Source organism: Artemia franciscana, chromosome 12 (assembly GCF_032884065.1).
Source record: "Artemia franciscana chromosome 12, ASM3288406v1, whole genome shotgun sequence".
NCBI classification, from domain to species: domain Eukaryota; kingdom Metazoa; phylum Arthropoda; class Branchiopoda; order Anostraca; family Artemiidae; genus Artemia; species Artemia franciscana.
In genome coordinates this window covers 153812-179219 of record NC_088874.1, presented here as the reverse complement: position 1 = coordinate 179219, position 25408 = coordinate 153812, and the positions used below count along the sequence as shown (strand labels likewise).

At 34.4% G+C, this 25408-nt stretch overlaps 1 protein-coding gene and 1 non-coding gene across 3 annotated transcripts in view; one reads left to right on the top strand and one right to left on the bottom strand.

Moving 5' to 3' along the window:
- The window catches only part of LOC136033541 (uncharacterized), an 89044-nt gene that overhangs the window by 37015 nt on the left and 26621 nt on the right, over nucleotides 1-25408 (bottom strand). For both annotated transcript variants that reach the window (XM_065714282.1, XM_065714283.1), the window contains exons 5-10: nucleotides 23117-23271; nucleotides 19979-20060; nucleotides 16294-16447; nucleotides 14582-14717; nucleotides 10963-11116; nucleotides 6975-7138 (exon numbers count right to left, since the gene is read on the bottom strand). In XM_065714282.1, coding sequence (XP_065570354.1) covers nucleotides 6975-7138; nucleotides 10963-11116; nucleotides 14582-14717; nucleotides 16294-16447; nucleotides 19979-20060; nucleotides 23117-23271 — 845 coding nt within the window. The remainder of the gene's footprint in view (nucleotides 1-6974; nucleotides 7139-10962; nucleotides 11117-14581; nucleotides 14718-16293; nucleotides 16448-19978; nucleotides 20061-23116; nucleotides 23272-25408) is intronic.
- On the top strand, nucleotides 422-493 carry Trnac-gca (transfer RNA cysteine (anticodon GCA)). The gene has a single exon. It is a non-coding gene; the product is annotated as a tRNA-Cys (tRNA).

Below are 25408 nucleotides of genomic sequence, written 5' to 3'. Positions count from 1 at the left end.
AGAATTTTAGATTGATTGCGAATTCGTCCTCTTCGGGGTAAAGTCGTAGTTTGGTGTCCTAAACTACCTTAAAACTATCATCGAACCACCGCTGCTAGTTTGGCTTCTACCCCCTCCTCACCTGGAAAATTTTCTGCCGGCACCCTTGGCCCCTGAGGTACACACAGTTTAAAGATGTGTTTCGAAAACAAACTGTCTAATTAGAAAAAATTGTCAGTGATAGCTGACTCGGGAATGGTAATTACTATTTTAATTAGTAGCATATTAATCCTCAAATGTCCTAATTTAGTTTATTTCCACTTTCACTTCCCGCTAGATTAAATGAATTTATAATTACCAAACCAGACCAAATGTTCCACATTTGATCAATAAAGCAAGACATTGTACATGATATATTGTGAAAATTTTGGTTACTTTCAATGGGGGTATAGCTCAGTGGTAGAGCATTCGACTGCAGATCGAGAGGTCACCGGTTCAAACCCGGTTGCCCCCTATTTTTTTTTTGTTACAAGCTTTTGCATAACATAAATCTATTATTCATTATTTATTATATTTTATATGTTTTTATCATCTTTATTTATTATTATTTTTTATAGTTTATATTTTTTTTGTTTGGTTTTATGGTGTGCGTTTGTTTCTGCGTTTGTGCTGTTGCACTGGTGATTTTTTTTTTCTTCACTATAAAAAAAAACGGTCGGTAATAGGAAATACGCCAAAAAGTGAAGTTGGGTTAATCCTAAAGAAAAATAACAAAACATGATGATAAAATAATACTTTAGAAACAAAATTATGGGAGCCTAACTCAACCTAACCCTCACCACTCCCACCCCTAATGTGCAAATATATACCCGAAATTATACAAGTCAAATGCATTTTGTCTAAGTCCAATGCATTGTATCATTCTATCATCCATCACTTGTTTTTGTAGCTATGAAACTGGTTTTCTAAGAATTAACCTAAGTGTAATTCTTGAATGTGTATCCAATAACGGACAAGTACCAGAAAAAGTCTGAAAACCATGTATCAAAAAAGCTTAAACGTCAATTTCACGGGCGTTTTGCGAATTCTTTACAGTTTAGTTAAACCAGTGGCGGATCCAAGGGGGGAGGTGCGCCCCCTAACGTAGTGGTGTATTTGGGGTTGGGACCGCTTGCTTTGGTTTGGGTTTAGACGTAAGTTACTTTTTTGAAATTGGTTTTTAATAGTTGAGTTTTAAATAAGTTTTTAATTCTTAAGACTGTTTCTTTTTTCAAACGAGTTTCAGACAAGGTTTTAGTTACTTTGTGCGGTCTCTGTTATGTTTTTCTAATGTCGCATACTGCCAAAAAGTATTTGATTAAATTTAGGTTAATCAAGGGAATCTGTCCGTTTTACCACAAAAGCTAACTGGGAGGCGAAAATCTTCATTTCATAATAATAAGGAGGGTAAATTTAAAATCCTAACTTCTTTAGTCTGTCGAAATGATATTTCAGGATTGTGCTCTCACAATAGGCCTGAAAAGTAAAATATTTACTACTTTTTACTGTCTAAAATTTGTTTTTGAGTCTTGCTATGGCACTGAGGGGAAGAAATTGATTATCATTACTATTTGTGGCTGTCTGTTTTGGCTTTTTGGTTTGCTTTTATTTGCGAAGCGGGGTGGTTTTTACAACATTGTTATTTTTAGGGGATTTTTATGGTAGAAAGTAAATGTATGAGAAGTGCAAAAATTGTTAATTTAAGTTTTCCATTTTGGTGAGCAAATGGTGGCCACTTTGCCCATTTTCATTTAATTAAACCTCTGTATTATATGACATATCACCTCCTTTGTTCATCCTAAAACATTAAAAGAAAGGCCAAACTCTTTAGAACTTTAATAAAAGTTCGTATAAGCATATACTTAAAACTAAGTATATCAGTCAAAATACTCCTTCGAAGGTCGGAGTAATCATTTAAGAAGAATAAATTTTCAAAAAAACTGTTTATAAAAGAAGGGAAATAATTATGTGTTTATTTTTTTTGGTATCTACTGGTATAGATGGGTCTCTGAATTCTCAGTTTTAATCTGTGGAATGTGGAATGGCATCGACTTTTTTTAAACATTTACTAATAAAATGTCGAGAAAAAGTGGAAATTCACACAACTTGAGTTAACCATGGAAACGGAATGCAACTATAATATTACTTCAGAGTTTCTCAGCTTCTCGATATCAACCAGTCACAAAATATAGTTATGTTTTTGTATATGGGTTGCATATCTTTGTCCATAAGAATTTTCTAAACTGCTATATATACCGCTGAAAATTTTTATACTTATTTTGATACATGCCATCCAATCATATTTCCACGATTTGTGGTTCATAAATCAAAATTTTTACAGGACAATTCTATTACTTAATACTAAATCTGAATCAAACTTCAAATTTTTGTGCTCAACAGATGTATCGAGATTTAAAAGTTTGAATTGAATATCTGAAAATCTCAAGATTAAAAACAAATATTTTGAAATCTATCACAGATTGAAACCCTGAGAATTCAAATCACCAATCTATACCTATCAAATACAAAATAAACAAGCACATAATTATTTGTTTTTTAAGGAGTATTTCGACTCATGTGCTTAGTTTGAAGCACATACCTACATGCGTCTTTATTAGAGTTCATGTTTTTCTGACGATTTTGGTGAATTTTTCTGACATCTGAAGGATGAATAGAAGAGGAAAAACTAACGAAGAGCTCTACACTGACAGGACTAGCCATTTTAAACGTTCACCGAAATATTGAGGTAGAAATCGACCGTGTAATAAATAGATATGGCGGGAGCAGAAATAGAGAAATAGACTTTAAGATTGTGAATTTTGTAATTTAAGCGAAATATATCGAAATTTAAAACGTGGAAAAATACGCTACGTTGTTATGAAAAGTAAAATTTTGATTAATAAATTTTTGAGACTTCGTCAAAGTTGACACTGCTTATTAAAACACTATTTTAAAAAAGAAACAGTGATTAGTTAATGCTTTATTGCCTAGACTTAAAACCCTAGTTTTAAGTGTCTTTTTCTATGTATTTATATCTCTTCGCTGTTTTTCTTGTTACACCCTTAAAAGAACTGGTATTTAATGTTTCATATTTATTTTACGAATATACAAGTTGCATCTTAATCCTCATTTCCTACTCTTCATTAGTATCATAGTTACTAAGCGATGCCACAAAGTTAGGCGACATGCTAAATGGTTTGACTACACAAATTGTCACAAAGAGTGCATGACTCCAAAAGACGGTTCAAGATCATTTTTTTTTTTGACAAAAAAAAGCTTAACTCACTCGGAATAGTGGTCAGAAGTGCAAAGGCAAAAAATCATGCCGAAAACATTAAATATAGTTTTTTTTATAGATGGTGAACAGCTTTTTATTTTTTTTTATGGCGGGGTGGTTTTTATAGCTTAATATTTTTTGTATTAACATTTTTATACTATTTTAATTTGAACAGATTTATTAGAACTTTAACCCTCACCAGATTATAGATTACCTACGACGCATAATTGTCGCGGTTCCCTTGAAATTGCGAGTATTTCTTTGTTCGCAAGTTTTCCCAAGCAACCTATTATGCCCCTCCCCCTAAAGAGAATCCTGGATCAGCCCCTGAGTGAAACGTCCCACTGTTTTTGAGTTGGCAAGGTGAGAACCGACTCCTTCTACTTCTAAATTAATAGGAGCTAGAGAGTAAGAGAACTTTTCTAAGTCGATTTTAATTCACGGGCTGCATTTTCAAATATCTATTTACTCTATTGGCGAAGGCCAGCCCAGTTTGAACAAGCTCAAAGACGACTTAACATAAGTGTATACGCTATGAATAACCAGTTCAAAAATTTTAAGCGCCCTTGGTAATCCCCCCTCTCTATAAGAAAATAACAAATTAAGCTGCTAGACTATAGGATATCTACGATTCACTAAAATAAATAATTATATTCCTGAAAGAAACAAGAAAGCTCCTCAGGTCATTCATTAGATGTTATCTATTTATTTATACATAAAAAATATATAATTTATATTAATTATATTACAGCATTATATATTGTATACACTATGTTACATAGAAAATAATTAGAAAATTTATGAGATAATGTACTTGTATATTAAATATACTTTATTTATACTTTACACCCAATTTAGTTTAATTGCACACTAACCTAAAGTGCAAGTTGTTCAGTAGTGAAGCCCTATCCAATATCCTGTAGCTAACCTCATTTTGAAATACATTATTCGATATTGAAAAGCATCCACTTGCGCAAATCATACAAGTTTGCTAAGTACCTTCTCCATATCCCGATTTGGTTTACCCCCCTCCAAAAAAGGTTTTGACCCCCCACCCTACCGAAATGTTTTTCAGACTCGTAAAAACGAAACAAAATGTGTATAATTTTTTTCGTGTTTTTTAAGTTTTCCTGGAAGAGCGCCCCCTCCCCCCGAGACAAAAATTTTAGATGCACCCTTGAATGTATACTAGTGTTTTGAGGTTGATTCCGTTTTCTTATTTTCTTTTTTGTATATTCTATCATTTTTCTGTATAATTGATGCACAATAATAGTTAATATATTCACTCATATACTTTAAACCGAAATAACTTAACAGTTATTAATATTTCTCAAATAATATTAAAAGTTATAAAGAGTTCAAATTACTTGTCTTCTGACCTTCTATTCGACAAATGTAACAACCAATGCTTACAGTCTATGTTTAGCGCCAATTAATGGTTATTTCTCTCGAATAATATATTCATGTTTTTTCGTGATCTACTCTTGTCACCAGACACACCCATCCCCTAAGCATCCATTAGGACTTGGCACACAAGGCAATCTATCAGTTCGTCTATATGTTAGAGCTGGCCCTGGCATGATATAATACCAATTGAAACAATGCAGCTATTTAATATGTATATTTTTAAACTAAATCCTTGGAGAAATATAGGTTCTAAAATACCAACACTTTTTTCTGTAATCTCTTGAAGCATAACTAAAATTAAACTCTAAGGAAACGCTCTTTGGCATCATGCCTATCGTTATTGCATCTTCAGTCTTTTCTACAAGCTGCGTGGAAAATAGAGCCTTTTGGCGAGCTAAAAATCTCCTAAAGGCTTGAAAAGGCCGAAGGCTGATGATACCTTTTATAAAAATAATCTTTGGTTGAGCTAAAATATTGGATATGCAAAGACTGAAGTTTATAAAAATGCATTTCTGTGAAAAGTAAGCCTTTGGTTAAGCTAAAATATCCGATATAGGATTGGAACGGGTTATTAGCAAAACATCCCATCTGGAATCCTCAGTCAATTCAAAAATATAATCTTCTTTGATAATGTGTACAGCTACTGCAGCGTCTGTACAGCTCAATATTAAACTTACAGCATCCTCTACATTGCTAGTAATACCAACTGTTGCCAACTTTACCGGACCAATCCTTCCAAGATTATTTGGTAATACTTTCTTTTTAACATCTTATTCAAATAAATCGAATCCGATAAATAAAATAACTGAGCCAGCTTTTCATGTATTTCTGTCGTCTAAGTTTGAATCATGGCTATTTTCAATCTCACTGTTTGAATTGTCTTTAATCAGCAAATATATTTTAAAGCTCCTAAACTTCTTTGCTTTGTACAGTTCTTGGGTCGGTGTAACTTTTTGGTCACTCTGACCAAGTAGGTCGGAGGATTAAGCCTTTGAAAAGACAAATACAAGAGTGAAATTCACTCTCAGGAACATTAGTGTCACTGCGTAGTTGTTGCATCGAGTCAGAATCGAATTTGCATCGAGGCGTTTTAGCAATGAATCGTGACTTGATGCAGAATGTAACCTGGAATCAGCCGAGTTTTGGACCGATACTGAGAAGGACTACGCCGAAAATGCCGAAGTAGAAGACTGAAAAATCCTTCCATTATTCTTGTTGAAACAAGGTACAACATGCAATATCACCCAAATAAGTGGGTAAAGACGACAAGCCAGTCAGTAAAATCTACTGCCCCCCAAACATTCTGGATAGTGATGCCTCTGTCCTCTATTCTTAGGCTTCTTGGAATTTACTATCGGAAAAGTCAAATGTAACTCAGAGAACATCCAAAGTTTGTGGAAAAATAAAGTTTTTCTAGCATACCGTTAAGATGGCGCCATACAAAAAAATTACGAATAAACAAATTTCCCCAATAGTGAACATACAAATAGTAAAATTTTGAGACTGCACCAGAAAAATGTTTGCGCCAAGTCACAGAGGTTTCACGGTGATTTTTATGAGAAAACCTCTTGATAAATTTTCTTATTAACTGAAAATCAAGATGAATTAGAAATAGACTTAGCTAGCCTAGCTGTATGGATATTATTGAAATTGGATCCTGAATCCAAATTTAAAATTAATTCAAATTGCAAATGACATTAATTCCCTTCCCTAATATTTAGATATAGGCCATAGCCGAATTTGTAGCCTAGGTATGTAAGGAATTTGCGACCTAAACAGCCCCCTTCCAAGTTTCTACAGCAAACCATTCTAAGCAAAGTGACAAAAAACAGCCTATGGGAGAAACATTGCTCTTTACTTAGTTAAAACACCGCCGATGACTCTGATAACATGTCAAGGGGTAAGGTAAAAGATCAGCTTCTCAGTACTAAAACGGTTTAAATGCTTAAACAAATTGCGTAGAAATTTCAAATTAGGTGAATTTGAAACCAACCAACTGTGAATTGATTCAATTCATTTTCCTTAATTTTTCTGGTCATGAGAAAGGTCGGCACAACAATCTTCTACAAGCCACATTTCGTTTCAATAAGTTGAACTGTGAACTATAGCTATTGAAATAAATTCTAGCACACAATTATGACATTCTCTTCGAATAATGATTTAGGACCTTATTATATTTTTAGCTTTTAAAACTTCTAGGAAGGTAATCACAACTACAGTTGGACTTTTAAATATGGAAAAATATTTTATACACTAATATAAATACACATACTTGTCATCTTCAGGTTCGTCGTTCAGGGCTATCGCTGTTTCCAAGAGGGTTCGACTATCTTTCGTTTTCTTCAAAACCTCAAGACAGAGGTTAACTGCCCGACTCATCTGGGCTGCAAAGTTTCCAGATCTATTAACCTCGGCAACTGGGATTCTCCAAACACCCTTAAATTATAAATTGAAAAAATTAAATGTTTCAAGTTGAATACTAAGAAGCAAAATGTTAGAATTACGCTATGTAATTAATATAGAAGCAGTCGAGCTGCAGACTGCAGCAGAATATCAGACAAGCAGACATAGCAGAATGCAGAAGCAGACAAGCAGCCAAGCTGCACGTGAGCAGGAGCTCCCCCAAAAAGACCAGGGTTCCTGGTCTTATACTGTGCACCTCCATTCTTGTTATTCTCAAAATTTATTACCAAGTTTGAACGCTTCTTAAGATCTATCTTCGAAAGGGGCTAGGTTAGGAAAATGAAATTTTCAATAATGAATCCAGGGCCAAGAACATACTCTGGGAAGGTATGCTATACCAAGCTTCTATGTTAACACTCTGCCGATTTCTAAGTCCTGTCCTGAAATTTGCCAACTTGAAAGACCTGTTGAAATTTTGACAAAACAATGTTTACCTTACTTTTCAGTTATCACTTTCTTTTCCTCTGGTTTTAGTTCTGAAAAAAGCAATTCCTGTTACTTGAGCACAATTTTAAGCCATATAAATAGATTTTTTTTTCTAAATTTGGGAAACATATTTGGAGATCTTTGAAACCTCATAAGTTGGCACTGGGCAAAATTGTGAAGCTGAAAACATTTTTGTTGTACTTGATTTAAGCAGATGATCTATTTTGCAAGGTTTCACTTTTGTAACACAAAGATTTTTAAAGGTCATCAAAAGTTAGAGCCCTATAGAGGGAGAAGGGGTGGAGGTAAATAGTTCAAAATATCTTCCCAGGACATACTTTAGTCTGTAGACCCATCTTTGAAAGTTTCAGTTCCTAACCTAACCCCTTTCCAAGATAGCAAAATTAGCTAAACTAGAATTTTACCATATTTTCATAATGTTTTATTATTTGTTATATATTTGAAATTACATATTTTGATATAAACTTGTAAATCTTACAATTATTATTATTGTTATCATTATTTGATTTTTAATGATAAATTAAGTTTTAATGTGTCAGCTTATATTGTAACTTCATTCTAAAGCCGACTTTAATCATAAATAAATGCTCTTTATTGCCATACTAGCACCCACCTAGCAGCAGACGTAACTACAACACGAAAATATACTTGTAACTACAACACGAAAATATAAAAAAAAAAAAGATATTTTATTTTTGTTCCAGTGTCAACTACTTTTACATATAAGGGGGAGCTTACTTGAGCATGGTAATTATGTCATACCCTGTGTTTGTCTTAATGCCAAACTGACACAAAGATACAATCGTCTTGGAAAATTGTATTCTGCAAGTTAAAGGATTATCCTATTTTACGATATCCCCTATTTTTTTTTTACCGTATTTTGCTATATATTTTTATTACTTGTATATTTCAACCTACTTTTTGTATATTTGTATATCTTACAGTTATTAATATTATTTGTGAAGCTTAAGTTTTAATGTGTCAACTTAGGTTTTAAGATAATTTATATTTTATTGTGTCAATAATAAATAAGTGTTCTTTATTGTCATAACATTGTCATAGTTAGTCATAACATTGACATAAATAGTCATAAATTGTCATAACAAATAGCTAGCAGTGGAAGTCACACAACAAAAATATAGCACACAATAAAATAAGTATAAAAATTAATTATTACAAGCTTTTTCAAGAAATTCATCGTTGTAGTGGCTCCCCTAAGTACGGAAAAAAGGGGCGATAGATGCCGTTTCGACGCCTTCGGGCGGCAGGGGGGGGGGGGGGGCAGATGAGGAAGGAATTGGCAAGTTTGTGTCTTAAATTTTGTCTCGCTGATTTAGAGAAAGTCAACAGTGCCAATTTAACGTTACCTAGGTCTTCCCAGAAGAGGTTTTTTAAACCATTATTTTTCAATTATTAGAGGGAGACCTCCCCCTTCTTCTGAATCAAGTGGAGGGGGGGGGGGCTAAGATGTTCTATGTGATCTTAGTTGTTTCATGATAACATGAATTTTAAGTGGAGCGATAAGAATACGCTCCACTTCCGAGCTTTGTTGTTTTGTTAAGATATTGGAAAATGCTTGTTCAATACAGTCTTTTTGCAAGTTTTAGACCTTTAAAAGTTGGCAGCAGGGTTTTGGACAAAACTCCTTTTCTTGTTTATTTAGACCCAAGGTTTTGTTCCGATTTAGTCCCAAATTTCAGTCTTAACTTGATCACAAATTTAACTTATGCACCTTCTCGATAGATGTCGGTTCAGGTCGAGTACTTTGTAGGAACATAAGTTAATATATACAGCTAATTAAATCTTCTTATTTAATATATGACTTAACTACTTAAACCTTTCATTTACTCGAAATTTAATTCCTAAATATATTGTTAAATTCTAAGTAAATAAAACGAATTAAAAAAATATTTTATTTTTTCTAATTTATTTCATTTATTTGAAAATGAATTTTAACAAATAACAAATCCAACGATCATTAAATAAAATAAATGCTATTGTTTTGGTATTTCCAAAAGTAACATTATGGTCAGTGAGAATCAGCGAACCCCTAACTACTTTCAAAATTTTATGTTTAATAATTAAATCCTGTCACGTCAAAACACGCCCTATCGAAAGTGACTATCGTTGTATTTTGTATTCACAAAAAAAAAAAAATCGATAAATATTCAGAGCTGCCCTCAGTATTATGAAAACATAGAAGCTGTGTTTAGCGAAAAACATTTATAGAGTTTCCGAGTGAGAATCAGAGTAAAAATATAATCTAAGCATGATAGTCAGCATTTTCATTTGTCGACACAAAAAACTTTAGAATGACAACTATATTATTATATAAATATATATATATTTTTATTTTATTTTATGGTCAGCCTGGTTAGATATACATGAAAATGATGACAAAAAGCAAGATTTTTAAATCAAACGACTTGAAAAAAAAAATTAAAGTATACTGAATATTACGCCCCTACTCCCAATGGTCTGCCTCAGAAACAACAAATAGAAGTGAAAAAACGACAGACCAAAAAAAGAGACAGTAAAATAAAGAAACATGACGCAGCAAGAGCCAAATAGATGTAATCAAATATTTAAAAATCGAAATGAAATTTGCAACAGCCCTTACTATCTTATTCACCTTTTTATCAGCTAATGTTTCTTTTCTGTGACAATTTTATTCTTTTTTAAAGTTACTTTTTTTATGTATATCTTTTGTCCGAAACTGCAACATTTATTTGTTACAAATCCCATTTATACTTTAGTTTCGTTTATATGTTATTGATACTCATATGCGTTTACACTGATTTAATGATTAGTAGTAGACCAGTGTTTAAGCTTCCAAAAGCTATTTTTATACTTTTTTAGGTCCATTTCGCATTTCTGGTTCTAGGTACAAGAGCGAAGTTAAGACACTTCTACGAGTACAACCACTGGCTTCAGGATCAACACCTTTCTGCTAGGAAATGAAATCTATTAATCTAACTTCTTGATTTAAACTGTTGATTAATACTGAATTTGATCCATTTAATCCTGATTTAAATCAATTTAATCCAAGGTTTAGCAATAAAAATCTTTTTTATGACCAAAGCTACTAATTGGTTTCCAAAAGAAAGCTTAGCCACAAGTTTCTAGGCAATACATCTTGAAATTTTGAATTCCAACACCCCCTCCCTCTATTCCTAAAAAAGGAAGAAAATATGTGTATGCTCCTTGGTTTATTAGTTATGCCTTATAGAACTTCAGCGGGAGAGAACATTTTTAACATAAATGTTGCCATAGAAAAACAATAGTAACATTTTTCGTTGAGGCACAAAAGGGATTGCTTCCAAAGAAGTAAGAAATAGCGCAATTATTACATGAAAAAAATTCAGGGTATTCCGTTGAGAGAATAGCCCACCAATAGATGGTGGCAAAATTCTTTTCTTTGCGGGTTCAGGTGGCAATTTTTCGTTAGCCTGCAGCGGCCGAGTGAGTAGCGCATTCCGACAGTAGTCCATATTCTGATGAAACCTGAAAAAGAGAAAGATTAGAATAGACAACAATTAGGCTTCTTTTTCTCTTTCTTTTTTGTTAATCCGTAGTTTTTTTTTGCACACTTACTCCCGCCGGTTACCCGTGCAAAATTAACCAACCATTTGAAAACTATAGGTTCTATCACTATCTTACCTCTATGACTATCTACCTTGGTTCTACTGTCCTAGGAATGACGCATGGACGGATAATAGATAGACATATCTATTAACAAATGAACTAACATCATTTTTATAAAATCATAATAAGGGGGAGATTAATGCCAGGTTTGCTTCTCTCTCAATTGGACTATCTGTCTTGGCTTTTTCTACAATTAGCCATGACTTGATGCCCACAACTATTCTATTTTAATTCAAAAATTAGGCTTCTTCTTTTTCTTCCTCTTTTATTTGATCCGTAGTTTTTTCTTTCTGTATTTTGTTGTGTTTGTTTCTCGTTCCTTTAGTGCCAACTTACATCTTTTTTTGTAGTTACAGATGTGGAATAGTCAGTTTCTGATTCAGTAACTAATTAAGTATCCATCTATCTACTGTTAGGCAAATTATTTTGCAAAAATAATGAAGCAAAGAAGAATGTTTGAAAGATGGAAGATAAGCTTACTCAGTCGGTTCACAACCGATTCAAATAGGGATTATATCAACGCAATGACAGAAGTCAGATCTTGCTTCGGTAGCAGAATCACACCATATCTACACGCCATCCCAATACACATAATCACGCCATCCATCCCTATACTATTCATGTCTAGGTAAAGAATATTGGTAAAGGGCTTATTATAATAAATTTGAAAAGTTCTAGTTCACCCTTAAAGAGATCATTCTCTCAACCTAAACAGTCTTTCATTCTCTGAAATAAAAAAAACTACAACAAAAAACAATGAAATTTCTATATGTGTGAATCTTTGATTCGCTTCTGTTCCAGATCCAAGACTTATACTACTACTACTGCTAAGAAATCACTGCAGTACCAAGCCACCTGAGATGAACATAGCTATGTACTCTTCCTCAGTCCCAATTTGTTGAAAGCTTCCTTCTTATCCCCTAACATGAAGTTCCAATAAATTTCATCCTTCCTTATAACATCTTCTTATCCCACCCAGGGATAATCTACTTTTCTCTTGCCCCTAGATGAAAATGGAAAAAGAATGGTAATATTTAGGTAATATTAGGTAGCTTAGGTAATATTTCATCCTTCACCCGTAAATTCACCGCTATCATTACCGCAGATTGCAATATTTTAATCTTGGTTCGCAGACTTATTTTCCTAAGAATTATTGATAAACTTATTGCAAAAAAAGATAGTAAAAAAGCGTTAAGAGTAAAAACGAACTCGATGGGAGGAAACAAAGATTGAAGCTCTAAACAGATTGACGTGGATGATGAGCGTGTACAGCAGTGTAGAAAATACGAAGAAAGTACTTTTCTATGATTAAAAGACATACCATTCAATCACATAGACCTAGTCTTAGGTCAAAAAATGGGTCTTCATGAAAAGTTCACAAAAATAATTCTAAGAATTAAATCATAAGCTCTAAGATTTAAAATTCAGGAAAATAGCTATAAAAAAGCCAAACTTTTGGATGAAAATGTATAACAAGTTTGCTATTTTATTACTACAACCATGTTAACAAGAAACTTTAAGCCGCATTGGAAGGAGAAAAGACGAGTTATTTTAGTCAAGAATATTGATTATGAGCAATCATAATAAATTATATCCTCACTCTATTAATATTATTATTATGTATTCCTACACAAACAAACATTCATCACACCGTGAAGTTCTACTTAAAAATTTTCTGAGGGGAAAATCGTCAAATTTGTTGAGAAGTTATTTAAGTAATTGTTATCAGTATCTCCAACTAATGATTCTTCTTCAGAAAAATCATGTTGAAATAGGTGTTCCGCAAGGATTAGTTCTTGGTCCTATGTTATTCTAGATATTTATTAATGAATTACCAAATTGTCTAAATAATTTTTGCTAAAGAACAGATAAACTAACGGTAAACCCGGCTAATGGAACAGTTTCACTTTTTCTGATGACACAACAGCTATTAGCCCGGTTCAACAGCTATAAGACAGCGGAGCTGCTTTAGAAGTCTATGAAGATATCAGTTGATAGAATTGTAGCATGACGGAGGGTAAATAAACTAAGGATTAATACAGTCTAATTTTATTATTTTCTCGCGTTCGCCGGACTTTTGCCCATAGATCAATGAACTAAGTATGTCTAATAAAGTTACAAAACAGACAGTTTCTTTGAAATACCTTGGGATTGTAACTGACAAAACTTTATCTTTTCAGCAGTATGTAAATTTATTAGTAAAATTTTGGAAAGAATTCTAGGCATAATAAAGAAACTACAATAGTTTTCCTTAAATCTGTCCTCAACCATCTTTACTTCTCTCTTATACACCGTAAAAAAAATTAAAGAGAAACGCCTGCCTTTTCGATCCACTTCATTTCAAAGCTAGCGCTTCCACTTAACCAAGACTGATATCTGCCATCGTGAAAAACTCAAATAGGCTATCGGACAATCGTGTTTTTTTCAGCCAAGCACACGGTCAAAGGACCCTGGAAATCATAGATGATCTTTGCAGCTAGGTAGGGGGGGGGGGGATTCGTAACAGGTGCCGCAACGATCGTACGGTTAGTTCGACAATTTGGGTCAAAAATCAAGACTGCTTAGTGAGCTGGAGCAGCTTCTCCTTGCTTAAGGCATTGCAGGCCTTCAACCTTCCTCAGGTTAACTTCAGATTGCCCACTTTTTTTATGAACTACAGGCAGACTGAAGAGCTATCTTTGGTGAGAAATTACACATTAGTCACGTAACTAGTAGTAAGTAAGACGGCACTAGACCTTTAAGGTCCGAATCGGCGGTGCTGATCTCTGTCTCATGGCCCTTCAGTCATGTAACTGCGTGTTTTCAATATCCTCGTCAACTTTACGGAGCTGATACATAGCTCAGATCAGCTACAACTCTCAAGACAATTGATGCATCCTGACTTGAAGGACTCGAGATCAAACCATATCCTTCGAGCAAGAATTTATGAACTAGAAAAAATTTTGCTGCTTGTTACGACGCTAGCAAAGCGTATGCTCCTCTAACTAATTAGGGATAATGAATTCAGATGAGACATAGCTTCGAGCAGGTGTAAGAATTTGATAAAATATAAAACTTACTTTAAGAATTTTTCATTTTTGCACTTTACTTCATTTTCAAATTTGTAAATTAACCGATTTAAATCTGATTTGTTTGAAACATACATGTTCTGGGCCTGGGTCTTCTCCATAAGTCATGATTGTTTTAAAATATAACTTCCTATAAATGTCAAATTATTTTTGAATAATCTCCATCTCCACAGAAAAAACTTTCAAATACATGCTTGGAAAATTTTTAAAAGATTAATTATGCTGCATAGAAAATTGAAAATGTCTGTGAACTTACTTGGATGTGTAAAAATAATCGGCAATACGATAAAGAGACTTGAAATGTTGACTGAATCGAGAAACACACAATGTCAAAGCTTCCAAACATGGTTGAACCAAAGGCCAATGATCATTCCTTCCTAGCATAACGGTCACTATAAAAGATAACCTTAAAATTCACGCTGAAACACTGTCAGGAAAGACATTTTACAGGAAAGATCACTTCAATTAATGTGAATAGGATTTGGGCCAGGAAATGGGCCCAATTTTTGTCCTATATTGGTTCGAAACTTGTAGCTGTAGGTCCTTAGACCAAGAGGATCAAAACGTACAGAAAAAAAGCATCAGGACATGCTCCCCTCCCCTGTACATAAAATGGTCCAAAGGGGGACCAAGAACTTTTTCCCAGTGGCTTGAAACTAATATCTAAAAAGCTAATGAACATTTTTCCCTTGTATAACCGTCAATATAATAGATAGCCATAAAATTTACGTTGGTAAAACATAATAAGACATGACGGGTTACAGGATAGGTCAATAAAATAAATACGAAGAACTTGTTTTGGTTCGAAAATAGGCCATTTTCGTCCCTGGTTAATTTGAAACTTACAGCTATAGGTCCTTGGGGTAAAAGGATCCAAAATACAAAAAAAGACGAAACACCACCCTCCCCCCGCATAATAAGTAGGACAAAAACAGGACCTAAAACTTTTCCCAAATGGCTTGAAACTTATATAAGAAGTGCCAATAATTGTTTCCTCCGTGCATAAGCGTTACTAAAACTGATAAAATGACCAGAATTAATGGATTTGCATATATGTAAAAAAAAACTTCTTCTGTGTACATGCTCTTGTACATGCAACATCAATAATCCATTTCTCAGTTCAAGAAAGTTTCTTTATGCGTCAACTATTCACTAATTTTTATTTTTCATTATTTTATATTATCTATAATATATTATTATGTTGTCCATGGATTATTCTTTATGGTTGATTGTGTATGGCTATGCTGTTTGACCTATGTGGTTGCATGGATGAGTAGGGGTTAATGCCTCATTCAAGTGCTGGTCTATATTAACCACTAATTTAGGAAAACAGTTTTCCCTTTCTCCCTCTATCTTTTTTCTTTTTTTTTTTCTTTTTTTCTTTTTTTGTGTGTGTTTGTGCTGTTACATTGATGATTTCTCTTTTCATTATATATTAATATATTATAATATAATATATTAATATATATTACTGTATAATATTAATATATATTACAATATATAATATAATAACAATATTATAATACTTAATAACATAATATATTATATTATGTTATTATTTTATATTATTTATTTTTCGCACGTAGTTTTGAAGCAATATATTTTTGGAAGATTGTTTTTAAAACTAGTTATTTCAATTTTAGAAACATTAATTAAGATTGTAACAGTGGTTTGTTTTCAAGCAGGATTCAAAGCTGTGATCAGATTCTTTAAAAGACCCAGAACTGTTCCACATTGATATTTTGAGCCTTTTACAGTTTAATTGCTGGTGTTTCTGACAGTGAAAAAAAATTCTACAAAACAAGGGACGATGAAAAGATTTTAAAAGAAACTGAAAAGTAAAGTGTATAAATTAACTCCAAGAGAGAGTCAAGAGAGAGAGAGAGAGAGAGAGAGAGAGAGAGAGAGAGAGAGGAGAGAGAGAGAGAGAGAGAGAGAGAGAGAGAGAGAGAGAGAGAGAGAGTCTACATTCTTTAGTGCTCCCAGTAGAAATTTTTCCCAATCCAGCTTCATGAGACTCATTCGCCTTTGCCAAATTCAACTTCAACTCTTTAGTGTGAACTTTGCTGAAGACACCGGAAAGTATGTGATGAAAGACTTCTTCGGCAACAAGTTCGGCTTCCTATAAACAAAATTTCAAGTTCAGTCTAAAACCTAAAATTTCCTAAATATATTCTAAAGCAACGGTATATTCAGAGCAACATATAAATAAGGCTGGAGACGAGGTGGGTTGAATTAGGGTTGACCGGGTACTACAGTGCCAAACAGATTTTTTGTGAAGTTATAGCCAACTTCTCTTGAAACACAACGGCAAACTTTGGAATCTCAACGCACTAGGTTTAGAAACACTTTATTTAGGTTGAGCGTAGCTCTGAAAATAAATTTACATAAGAAAAATTTGACGAAGAAGCGTCCTTTTGAACAGACGATATTTCAAACTGACAAACACTCTTCACCCATAGTAGGAAAACTAACTAAGGTATTGTTATATATTTGACATCCAGAATTGAGACTTGATGAGACTTTGAATGAGACTTTGAATGAGACTTTTTCGTCTGCTTATTGTTATTTTATTTCTTTGTTCTGTTTTATTTTTAAATTTTGAACAAAAAATCGCTTCCACGGAAAGCTTTGATGACTTATTTTTTCATTCCTGCATTAGAAAATATTAGATTTGCCTTTTTGTTTCGTGCATGACGACAATTAGAAGGAAACATTAATCAATTATTTGTTTTTGCATTTCAATCCTAGGACAAAAATGGCCTGCCTCCACGAAAACTTTGAAAAAGTTATTTCGGCATTTCAGACATATTTTATTATTATTAGTCTTATGTATTTTAATCCTTATCCCACAAAAAATGCTTAAAAACCTTTGAATTCCTGTACAATTGTGAAACATGCAAGAATTGTTCTTATGCTTTGGGCATGACGACCTTTAGAAAGACAATATATATATCCGCTTTCAATTTATAGGTGATTTTCTAGAAAGAAGTGGTTTTCTAAAATCTTAGTCATTTACATATCTAACAAAAGAGGTTGTCATGTCTAGGAGGGATGGGAGCTTTGGTTTCATAAGAGAACTTGATTAATATATTTTGGGAGAGCTAAAAAACTGGGAAGCTCTTAGATAATATGAGGCTCATCAGGGCTATCAAGATAAAACTATTAAAGTCGCATCCTCTTTTAATCCTTATTTTATTCATAATAAACGTAAACAATAAGAGGACTATATATATTTTAACATTTATACGAGAAAACATGCTTAAAATTCTTTTGAGCACTGATAAGCAGGTACTGGAGAGTGAACTCGACGTTTCAGTGCCAACAAACAGCAAAGAGCTGCATTAATTGCAAACCAAGAATCACAGTTGTGAAGAAACATATGGAATCATATCTCAAGAGGGGGGGGGGTGAGTAACTTGCATGTTCAAATTCACGCTTGCTACGGAATTACAAGGCTTCAGGACCAAGTTTTTTTTAAGCACAGAAATACTATATATTTTTTTCTTTCATTATTATTATTGAAACCCTAAACAAGGACAATTTCCTGTGTATTTAACGCCGCTCGTAAAGCGGTTAGTTGGTGGATGATTTGGAGACGCACATTGGTTGTAATTGCAAGAAGACCGTAAACACATAGGGTACATGCTTCTATGACCTACAACTGCTTTAACAAACCTAGCCTATACGTACAAAATCAGATTGGACCCAAACTCAGGCGTACCTGAAACCTTGGCAAATAAAGCATAAGAAATTTAATTGATATACACTAAGCTATTTTGGTGAAACTAGATGACAAGAATGTAACCCTTTCCTTCAGAAGGTGTAATCAGCATAGACATTCGCAACTATCACTTGAGCTGATTGATCAAATTTGATTGAACGATTCCCTCACCCCGCTAAGTAATTAGACTTATGACAAGAAATTTTGAAAGCCACATCCTCGTTACAGAGGTCAGATCCATTAATATTCTAAGAAGGTACAACAATGAGCCAAGCTCTTATATCTACCAAGCTTGACGTCGATCCAACATCTATTTTTAGTAGGTGTCCTTACGAAGATAATTTAGAAATCCTCCTGTCTGCTTCCCCAGAGGTACCAATTCTGACCTCCAAAAAACATAACCAGGATATTAACTGTTTCTTCTGGCTTAGTCTGGATGGCATCCAACGTTCACTTTTAATAATAATAATAATAATAATAAAAAAAAATACCAAAGTAGTTTTTCGTCCCCAGTCCCACTAAAATACACAACTGGGGTACCAACTATTAATTCTCATCAAATATGGTTGAGATTAAGTAACATCTTCTTATATATGTTCTGATGAGAAGAATTTAGGGACCTCCCCTTTCTAACAGGTGGCATCAGGCCTGGACCCAGAAGAGGCATAGCATGAAAACAACACTTACTTTCCATGAAATATTGTTGAAACCCTAAAACCTGTTCTGATGGATGTGTGGATGTCCTATTTACAAACATTTGGTCCATTCTCCCCCATTCTCTACCCTAATTGCGGGAATCATCTTATAGTCAAATCAAGTCTAAATTTTTCAGGCCGAGGAAAAGGCAACTTTTCAAAAACTCGGGACATTTGGGACAAAAACTTTAACAGACATATAGCCCCCACTGAGACCCCTTCTAACTAATCCTCCTCCCATAATACCATATCAAGTACCTACCCTGCAATTCCTAACTAGAAATCGTCCTCTTACATTCTACTAAATAGAGTGAGAATTATTAGGCACTTCAGGAAAATATTCTGATTACAAAAGGTTAGATTTCCTTTCTCCTTCAGCAGAGGTTGAATTGCATCATTGCAACCCAAAACTAAAACTATCACACTAGCTCCTGCTAAGTCTGGTTGGTACTTAGTCCTCCCTTCTTAAAGACGTGCTAACGTTGATTCTGTAGGGACCCTCCTCCTAGGTCTAGACCTATGTTCTTACTCTCTACTATGCTTGGTTAATATGCAACGACAACTTCTCGAAGATACCTCAACGACAAAAAAAATCTTGGACCCCCTTCCTTCTCTTCCACTGCAGTAGTTGTTCCTTAACTCAAGAAAGACGATAACTAACAAATAAATTTTCACTATTGTACATCATAATGACATATTTGACGCAATTAATGATGTTTTTTTCTTTACTCAATAGCATATATAATATCTTCATTAGCAGCCAGTGAAATGACATCGTTTATATACAATCCTAAAAAGAGCTTATGCCATATTTGCCTCTCATTCACTCAGACTATCTGTCTTGGTTTTTCCGACAATTAGCCATGGCCCGTTACCACCCCCCCCCAACTACTTGATTTGATCCCTGCTATGTCTGGTTGGTACTTAGTCCCCCCTTCTTAAAGACTTGCCGCTGCTGATTCTGTAGGGATCCTTCTTTTCCTAAGTCTCGTCCTAGGTTCTTACTCTCGACTATACTTGCTTAATATGCAACAACCCCTTCTTGAAGATGCCACAACGAAAGGAGAATCTCGGCCCGCTGTTGTTCCTTAACTCAAGAAAGACAATAACCAACACATAAATTATCACTTTTGTTTATCATAACGGGCATATTTAATGCATTTGATACTGTTTTTTCTTTGCTCAAAAATCAATAGCTAGATTGAATCTTTGGATATTATTTAGTCATACTTACTTGCTTTCTATCAGCTTCATCATCCAATATCATATTTTCTTCATCAGAACTGATAAAGCCTTGTTTTTTCTTTCCCAACTCTCTGGAAAGTTCAAACAAATCAACATTTATTTATAACCAAAAGACAATCAAACAAAGTTCAATAATATTTACACAAGCACACTTTTATACTATTCACTCAAGAATACAGAGTTTTGATTTAGATGCATCGTCAGCCTTAAACGAAGGGGTCCTTCCGATTTTTTTTTATCTCTTAATTATTTAGCAAACCAGATTCTTTTTCTACCGGATTTTTATGTCATGATTGCATTTCCAGATGTAAATAGCGACGAAGACCACACTGCCTTTCCATCAAAAACAACAAGTAGAAGAATAGGGAAATTTTTATACGAGACAGTGGAACGCAACTTTAAATGAATATTTCGAACCTATGTCCAATACTAGGGTTGAAGGTGCCTTTTCTGTCCCAATAAAGAGGTTGGGGGTAAGGCTCGTCTCCCCTATCTCCTTCTAGGCTGGTTGCCAAAATGGCAAGATTGGCTTTAAGAGCTTTGTAATTGTTTTTTAATCCATTTGAATGAATTGTCTTTTTTCACTTCGCTTGATGTACCGGTCCTGGTTGAATTTCCTTGAAGTAATGATGTTAAGGCTGTTTTGAAAATATTTTAGTTTTAAAAATTGTATTTTAATGTGAGTTATTAAATATTCGTTTTTTCACAATCTTACGAATATTACAATACATGGAAAGAAAAAGTAGAAATGAACTAACATCATTTTTATACAATCCTAATAAGAGGGTTAATGCCAGGTTTGCCTCTCACTCAATCGGACTATCTGTCTTGGCATTTTCTACAATGATCCATGGCTTAATGCCCAAAACTATTCTAACATGGGAACCATGCTAACATGGTTATTGTGTCTTTAAAGTCAACCCACTGCTTGTTCTGAAATAATTAAAAGTTTTTTCTTCGTATTTTGCAATTTTCTTTTTAAAGTATTTCGATTTATGAAAAATAAAGTAACTAGATCAATGATTTATGTGTTACATGTGCCTTTCTTTTATCTTTTACTTTTTCACCACCAGAAAAAGCTTTTGGTTTTGCTATGACCTTTTTTCTGCAAAAAACATAACCCTCTCAAAATAAAGGAGTATAAAGATATGCTTTTGGGGATCCTTGTATACTTGTTAAAAGACAAAAACCCTAGACTTAAGTATGTAAATCTTGATTAATTTGATGAAGTGTTTTTTACTTTTTTAATATTAATATTAATAAGGAAACTGTATTTGTAGCGTTAGTTACGGGAAGAAAAATTATGCACATATCCAATTCATTCAGCCAAATTTCACTGTCAGATTTTGCCATTAATTCAGATTCAGGCTGCATCTTTTAGTTTTGAAATCAAGGTTGTAATTAAAGGACCTCACCGCTTGCTTTGCTTTTCCAGGGTCTAGGAAAAGATAGTGATTGCCATTTTTTTTTGGCTAAATTCTTTAAATGACGATATTTTGATTGTTCCAGAGAATTACAATCACCACTTTTTTCTCACTTTACTAGTGATTTTTGCTTTAGTTTGGTGTCTTAACTTTTGTCGGTCTTTTTTTCTTTACCATCATTCTTAGCAAACACAAGCACCCCCGCAAGTTTTCTTAGATATTATTTTTCTAATTTTCTGTCTTTATTTTTTTTTCAAAAGATACTTGTATTAAATTATCTTATCAAATTTTCGTTCTTTACTATATTACTGACGTCATCATACTGTTTTACTATAGCGTCATTTATGGTTGCGATAATAACTCACGAGAAAAAGTCAATAGCTTTTTCTCAGTTGGAGTGGTAAAAGACAAATCTCGGGGAATCAGGCAGAGAAGTCAGTCAAATATGGCATTCTACCCCAGAGAAGCTGATTTCCAAAAGATCAAAGGCTAAAAATTAACCCTTCATTCAAGACTATAGCTGCCTCAAATTGAAATCAAATAAAAAATAAATTTTTAAAACTGACAGTAAGGAGGAACTTGGCCGAATAGCAACCAAAACTCTATAAAAGGAAGCTTGATAGCAACTAATAAACTAAAAGAATTGGTTTTTCATGCTGATTCTCAAAAAGGTCTCCTTGACTTAGATTAGGCTGAGATGTAAGCATCCTAGATGAAAATCAGAGCAAAATGAATGAAGATTTATAGGTTTGTGAGTTCAGGCTGCTAGACTAAATTTGAAAATTAATGTTAAGAAGACTAAGTCACTAAAGCTAGGAATAAGTAAAGATAAAAAGGTGGCATTGGGTATCAAAAAGATTGATCAAGTGAGCAGCTTCGCTTACCTTGGTAGTATTATTAGTAAAAACGGTGGGAGCAGTTAAAACGCTAAAAGTAGAATAACAAAGGCTCAGGGTGTTTTTTTCAAAATCAAGAACAGTTTGAATGAATAGGAAGATAAATCTGCAAACCAAGATTAGAATATTAGAAGGTACAGTGATGACAGTTTTCAAATATGGCTCTGCAGTATGGGTGCTCCTAAAAGCGGATGAAGATTTACTAGATGTTTTCCAGAGCAATTGCCTACAGATTGTTCTGGGTACCCGGCTGACTGATCGTATTTGAAACAGTAGGCAGTACGAAAAGTGTGGTTCAATCCCACTTTCAAGGGCTATAATGAAAGAAAGGTTGAGATAGTTAGGGCATATTCTGCAGGTGAAGTATGACAGATTGCTGAAGATTGTCCTTTTCGGCCAACTGTCTAAGGGCTAAAAGGAAAGCTGGTCATCCTCGTCTAGGGTAGGAAGGTGTCATAAAGAAAGATTTTAAGGAAATAGGAACTTCTTGGGAGGGTATAAAGAGGAAGGCTTTGAATTGATTAGGATGGAGAAGTAGCGTGCGTAGCTGTGTTGGCCTAAGGCGGCTTCGTGCTAGCAGTACTAATAAAAAAAAATATAAAATATATATTTTGACAGCAATGATCTTTCAGCAGATTTCATTATCTGTCAGTTATACAGCAACAACCTGTCAGTGGCAATGACATTATTTTAACATTTTCAACTTCTGGCTACCACAACAACTACAGTCTAACGAGCTTTTAATATTAGTCAGGACTTAATTAAGACAGTGATTAAAATCTGAGGATAAAACCAATGAGCAATTACGTGTCCCAATCCAATTTTTTGGTTTGCTGGACAAACGGAGAATCAGCCATCTCAACAATCGTCTGTAAAAGTAAGTCCTGGATTTCTGGCAACAGAGGCTTTCCTTCCATTTTTAGTAAATACTTCAGTATACTTGCATGAATTCGGTAATGCATCTAAAAAAAGAAAAAACATTCTCAATGTACTGTTTAACTCTAAATTTTCACAAAATCTAAGAGCATGAAAATAGATTTCTACTACTACTAACAACACTGCAGAACCAAGCCACCTGAGTTCAACGCAGCTACGCACACTCCTCCTCCATCCAAATCTATTAGAAGCATTCCTCTTTGACACTGTGCCACTACAAGGCATAGTGGTATGATTTCCCTGTCAGGGATAGGGACGGAGAGAGAGGGTTACAATAGAACAGAAATCCCGAAGCATCTCAAAGCACTGTAACAGCTCCGAACTTTTATACCCAGCCTATTAACGTCAAAATAGAATTCACCTACTAGAAAAAAACATTAAACGTCATCTAGCGTCACCCAGAAAAATTACAAAGCAAATCATACAAACAAAAGCAAAAGTAAGAAAGTAAATTTATAACCCGCAACATTATAAAAAACGAATCTGGAGTATTTATCATCCAAAACAATGACAGAACATTTGAAGCAACAATATGATCAAGCTTTGGTCTAGCACAATCACGGTTATCAATGTAGATGAAATGGTTGTCTTTACTGACTAACTGATAGCCACTTGGCAAAGCATCAAAGAACAGGTCACTTCTTTCAGATCGGGACAGAAGATTAGCATTAATATTACAAGCCACAATCCAGTTCCATCCCTATAAGTCACTCTTTGCATAAGTGCCCCGAGTTGCTGGCAAACACCCGCGAAGAAAAATAGGGATGAAATATTTTTACGAGTACATGGCAAGTAGATATTAATGAGGGCCATATTACCAGACTTTGTTGCCAGTAAGTTATGACCAAAGGACATAAGCTCAAGCTTCTGAGAAGAACGAACTAGATTTGCACAGTCCCCGGATGATCGTCCGCGAAGATATTCTGGGAGACCCGTTTAGCTTTACATACAAATGTATTTTTAGTGTGCAAACGTTTAAGAGTATTGTATTGGCTTTAGTTAGGAAATACTCCTGTAGAAAAATTATATCATAATCAAGAAGCTCATCAATCAGAGGATCTTTGTCTTTCATACCGTTAATATTAAGTGAAACGAAGCGCTATCTCTTGCCAATAATAGTTATTTTTTATCCTTATTCATAGCTTTTTTAACACTGGGCATCTGAGACTACAAGAAACATGGTCACCCCCATAATTAGCGCAATTTGAACATGCACTGTATGGATAATCACATGTGTTAGAATGTCCAGTGCCTCATCTTTAACACATCTGGTCGGTCGGGGATAATGGGTATTTACTGACAACGTGGTTCGGCGATCGTCACGACATCTAAGGGATGCTTTCTGGTGAGGTCTAATTCTAAAAACTCGTATCTCAAACGCAAACCATTGTTCATAGCTAAATGCAAGGGGACTTGGTCAAGAATATCGAGGCAAAAGTAACAACACATTAAAATTTTCATTGCTTCAACAATCAAGAACTGTTAATGAGCTCAGATTTTAGCACACCAGCAGGAATATCACTCAGGATACAAAACGCTTTTCGATTAAGGACACGAGTGGACGTATTTAGCTGTCTAGTACCAGCGGCGTTGATAGACTTGGCTGAGGCTTTGTTTTGGGTATGAATTACCTAGGTTTCTTGACAAGATCGGGTGTCATGTTTACGATATCGTTAGACTGTCCAGGGCATTAAAACTATCTGCGCCCAACAGGATTTTAGAGATCAGTAGGCGGGGTTTTCACAGGATAACTGTATTGGACGGTTCCGAAGAGACAGAACACTCATGCACTGACGACAGAGGACGTCCGACTGTGCCAGAAAGGAGAGTTCGCACATACTCGGATAAAGAGCGTAGCTCTGACAAACAGAACTTTACACGGCAACCCAACGCATAAGAAGCATCACGGGGAATGAGAGTTTTTTCGATAGAGTGACGGATAACAAAATCTGGCAGATCAACATCAGCATTACACTTTGTGATAGTGGCAATAATATTATATACATGATTAATACGCACGTTTGCACGCATTCCCTTAGTCGGCTGAGTTCTTCCTGGATAGCAAAACTGGACAATTAGCTTCTTCGCTTTGGAAAACTGGGCGAGCGTAAAAAAAACAGACATATGTTCCTTCACAGTATCTGGAGAGGACCTTTTTTTGGT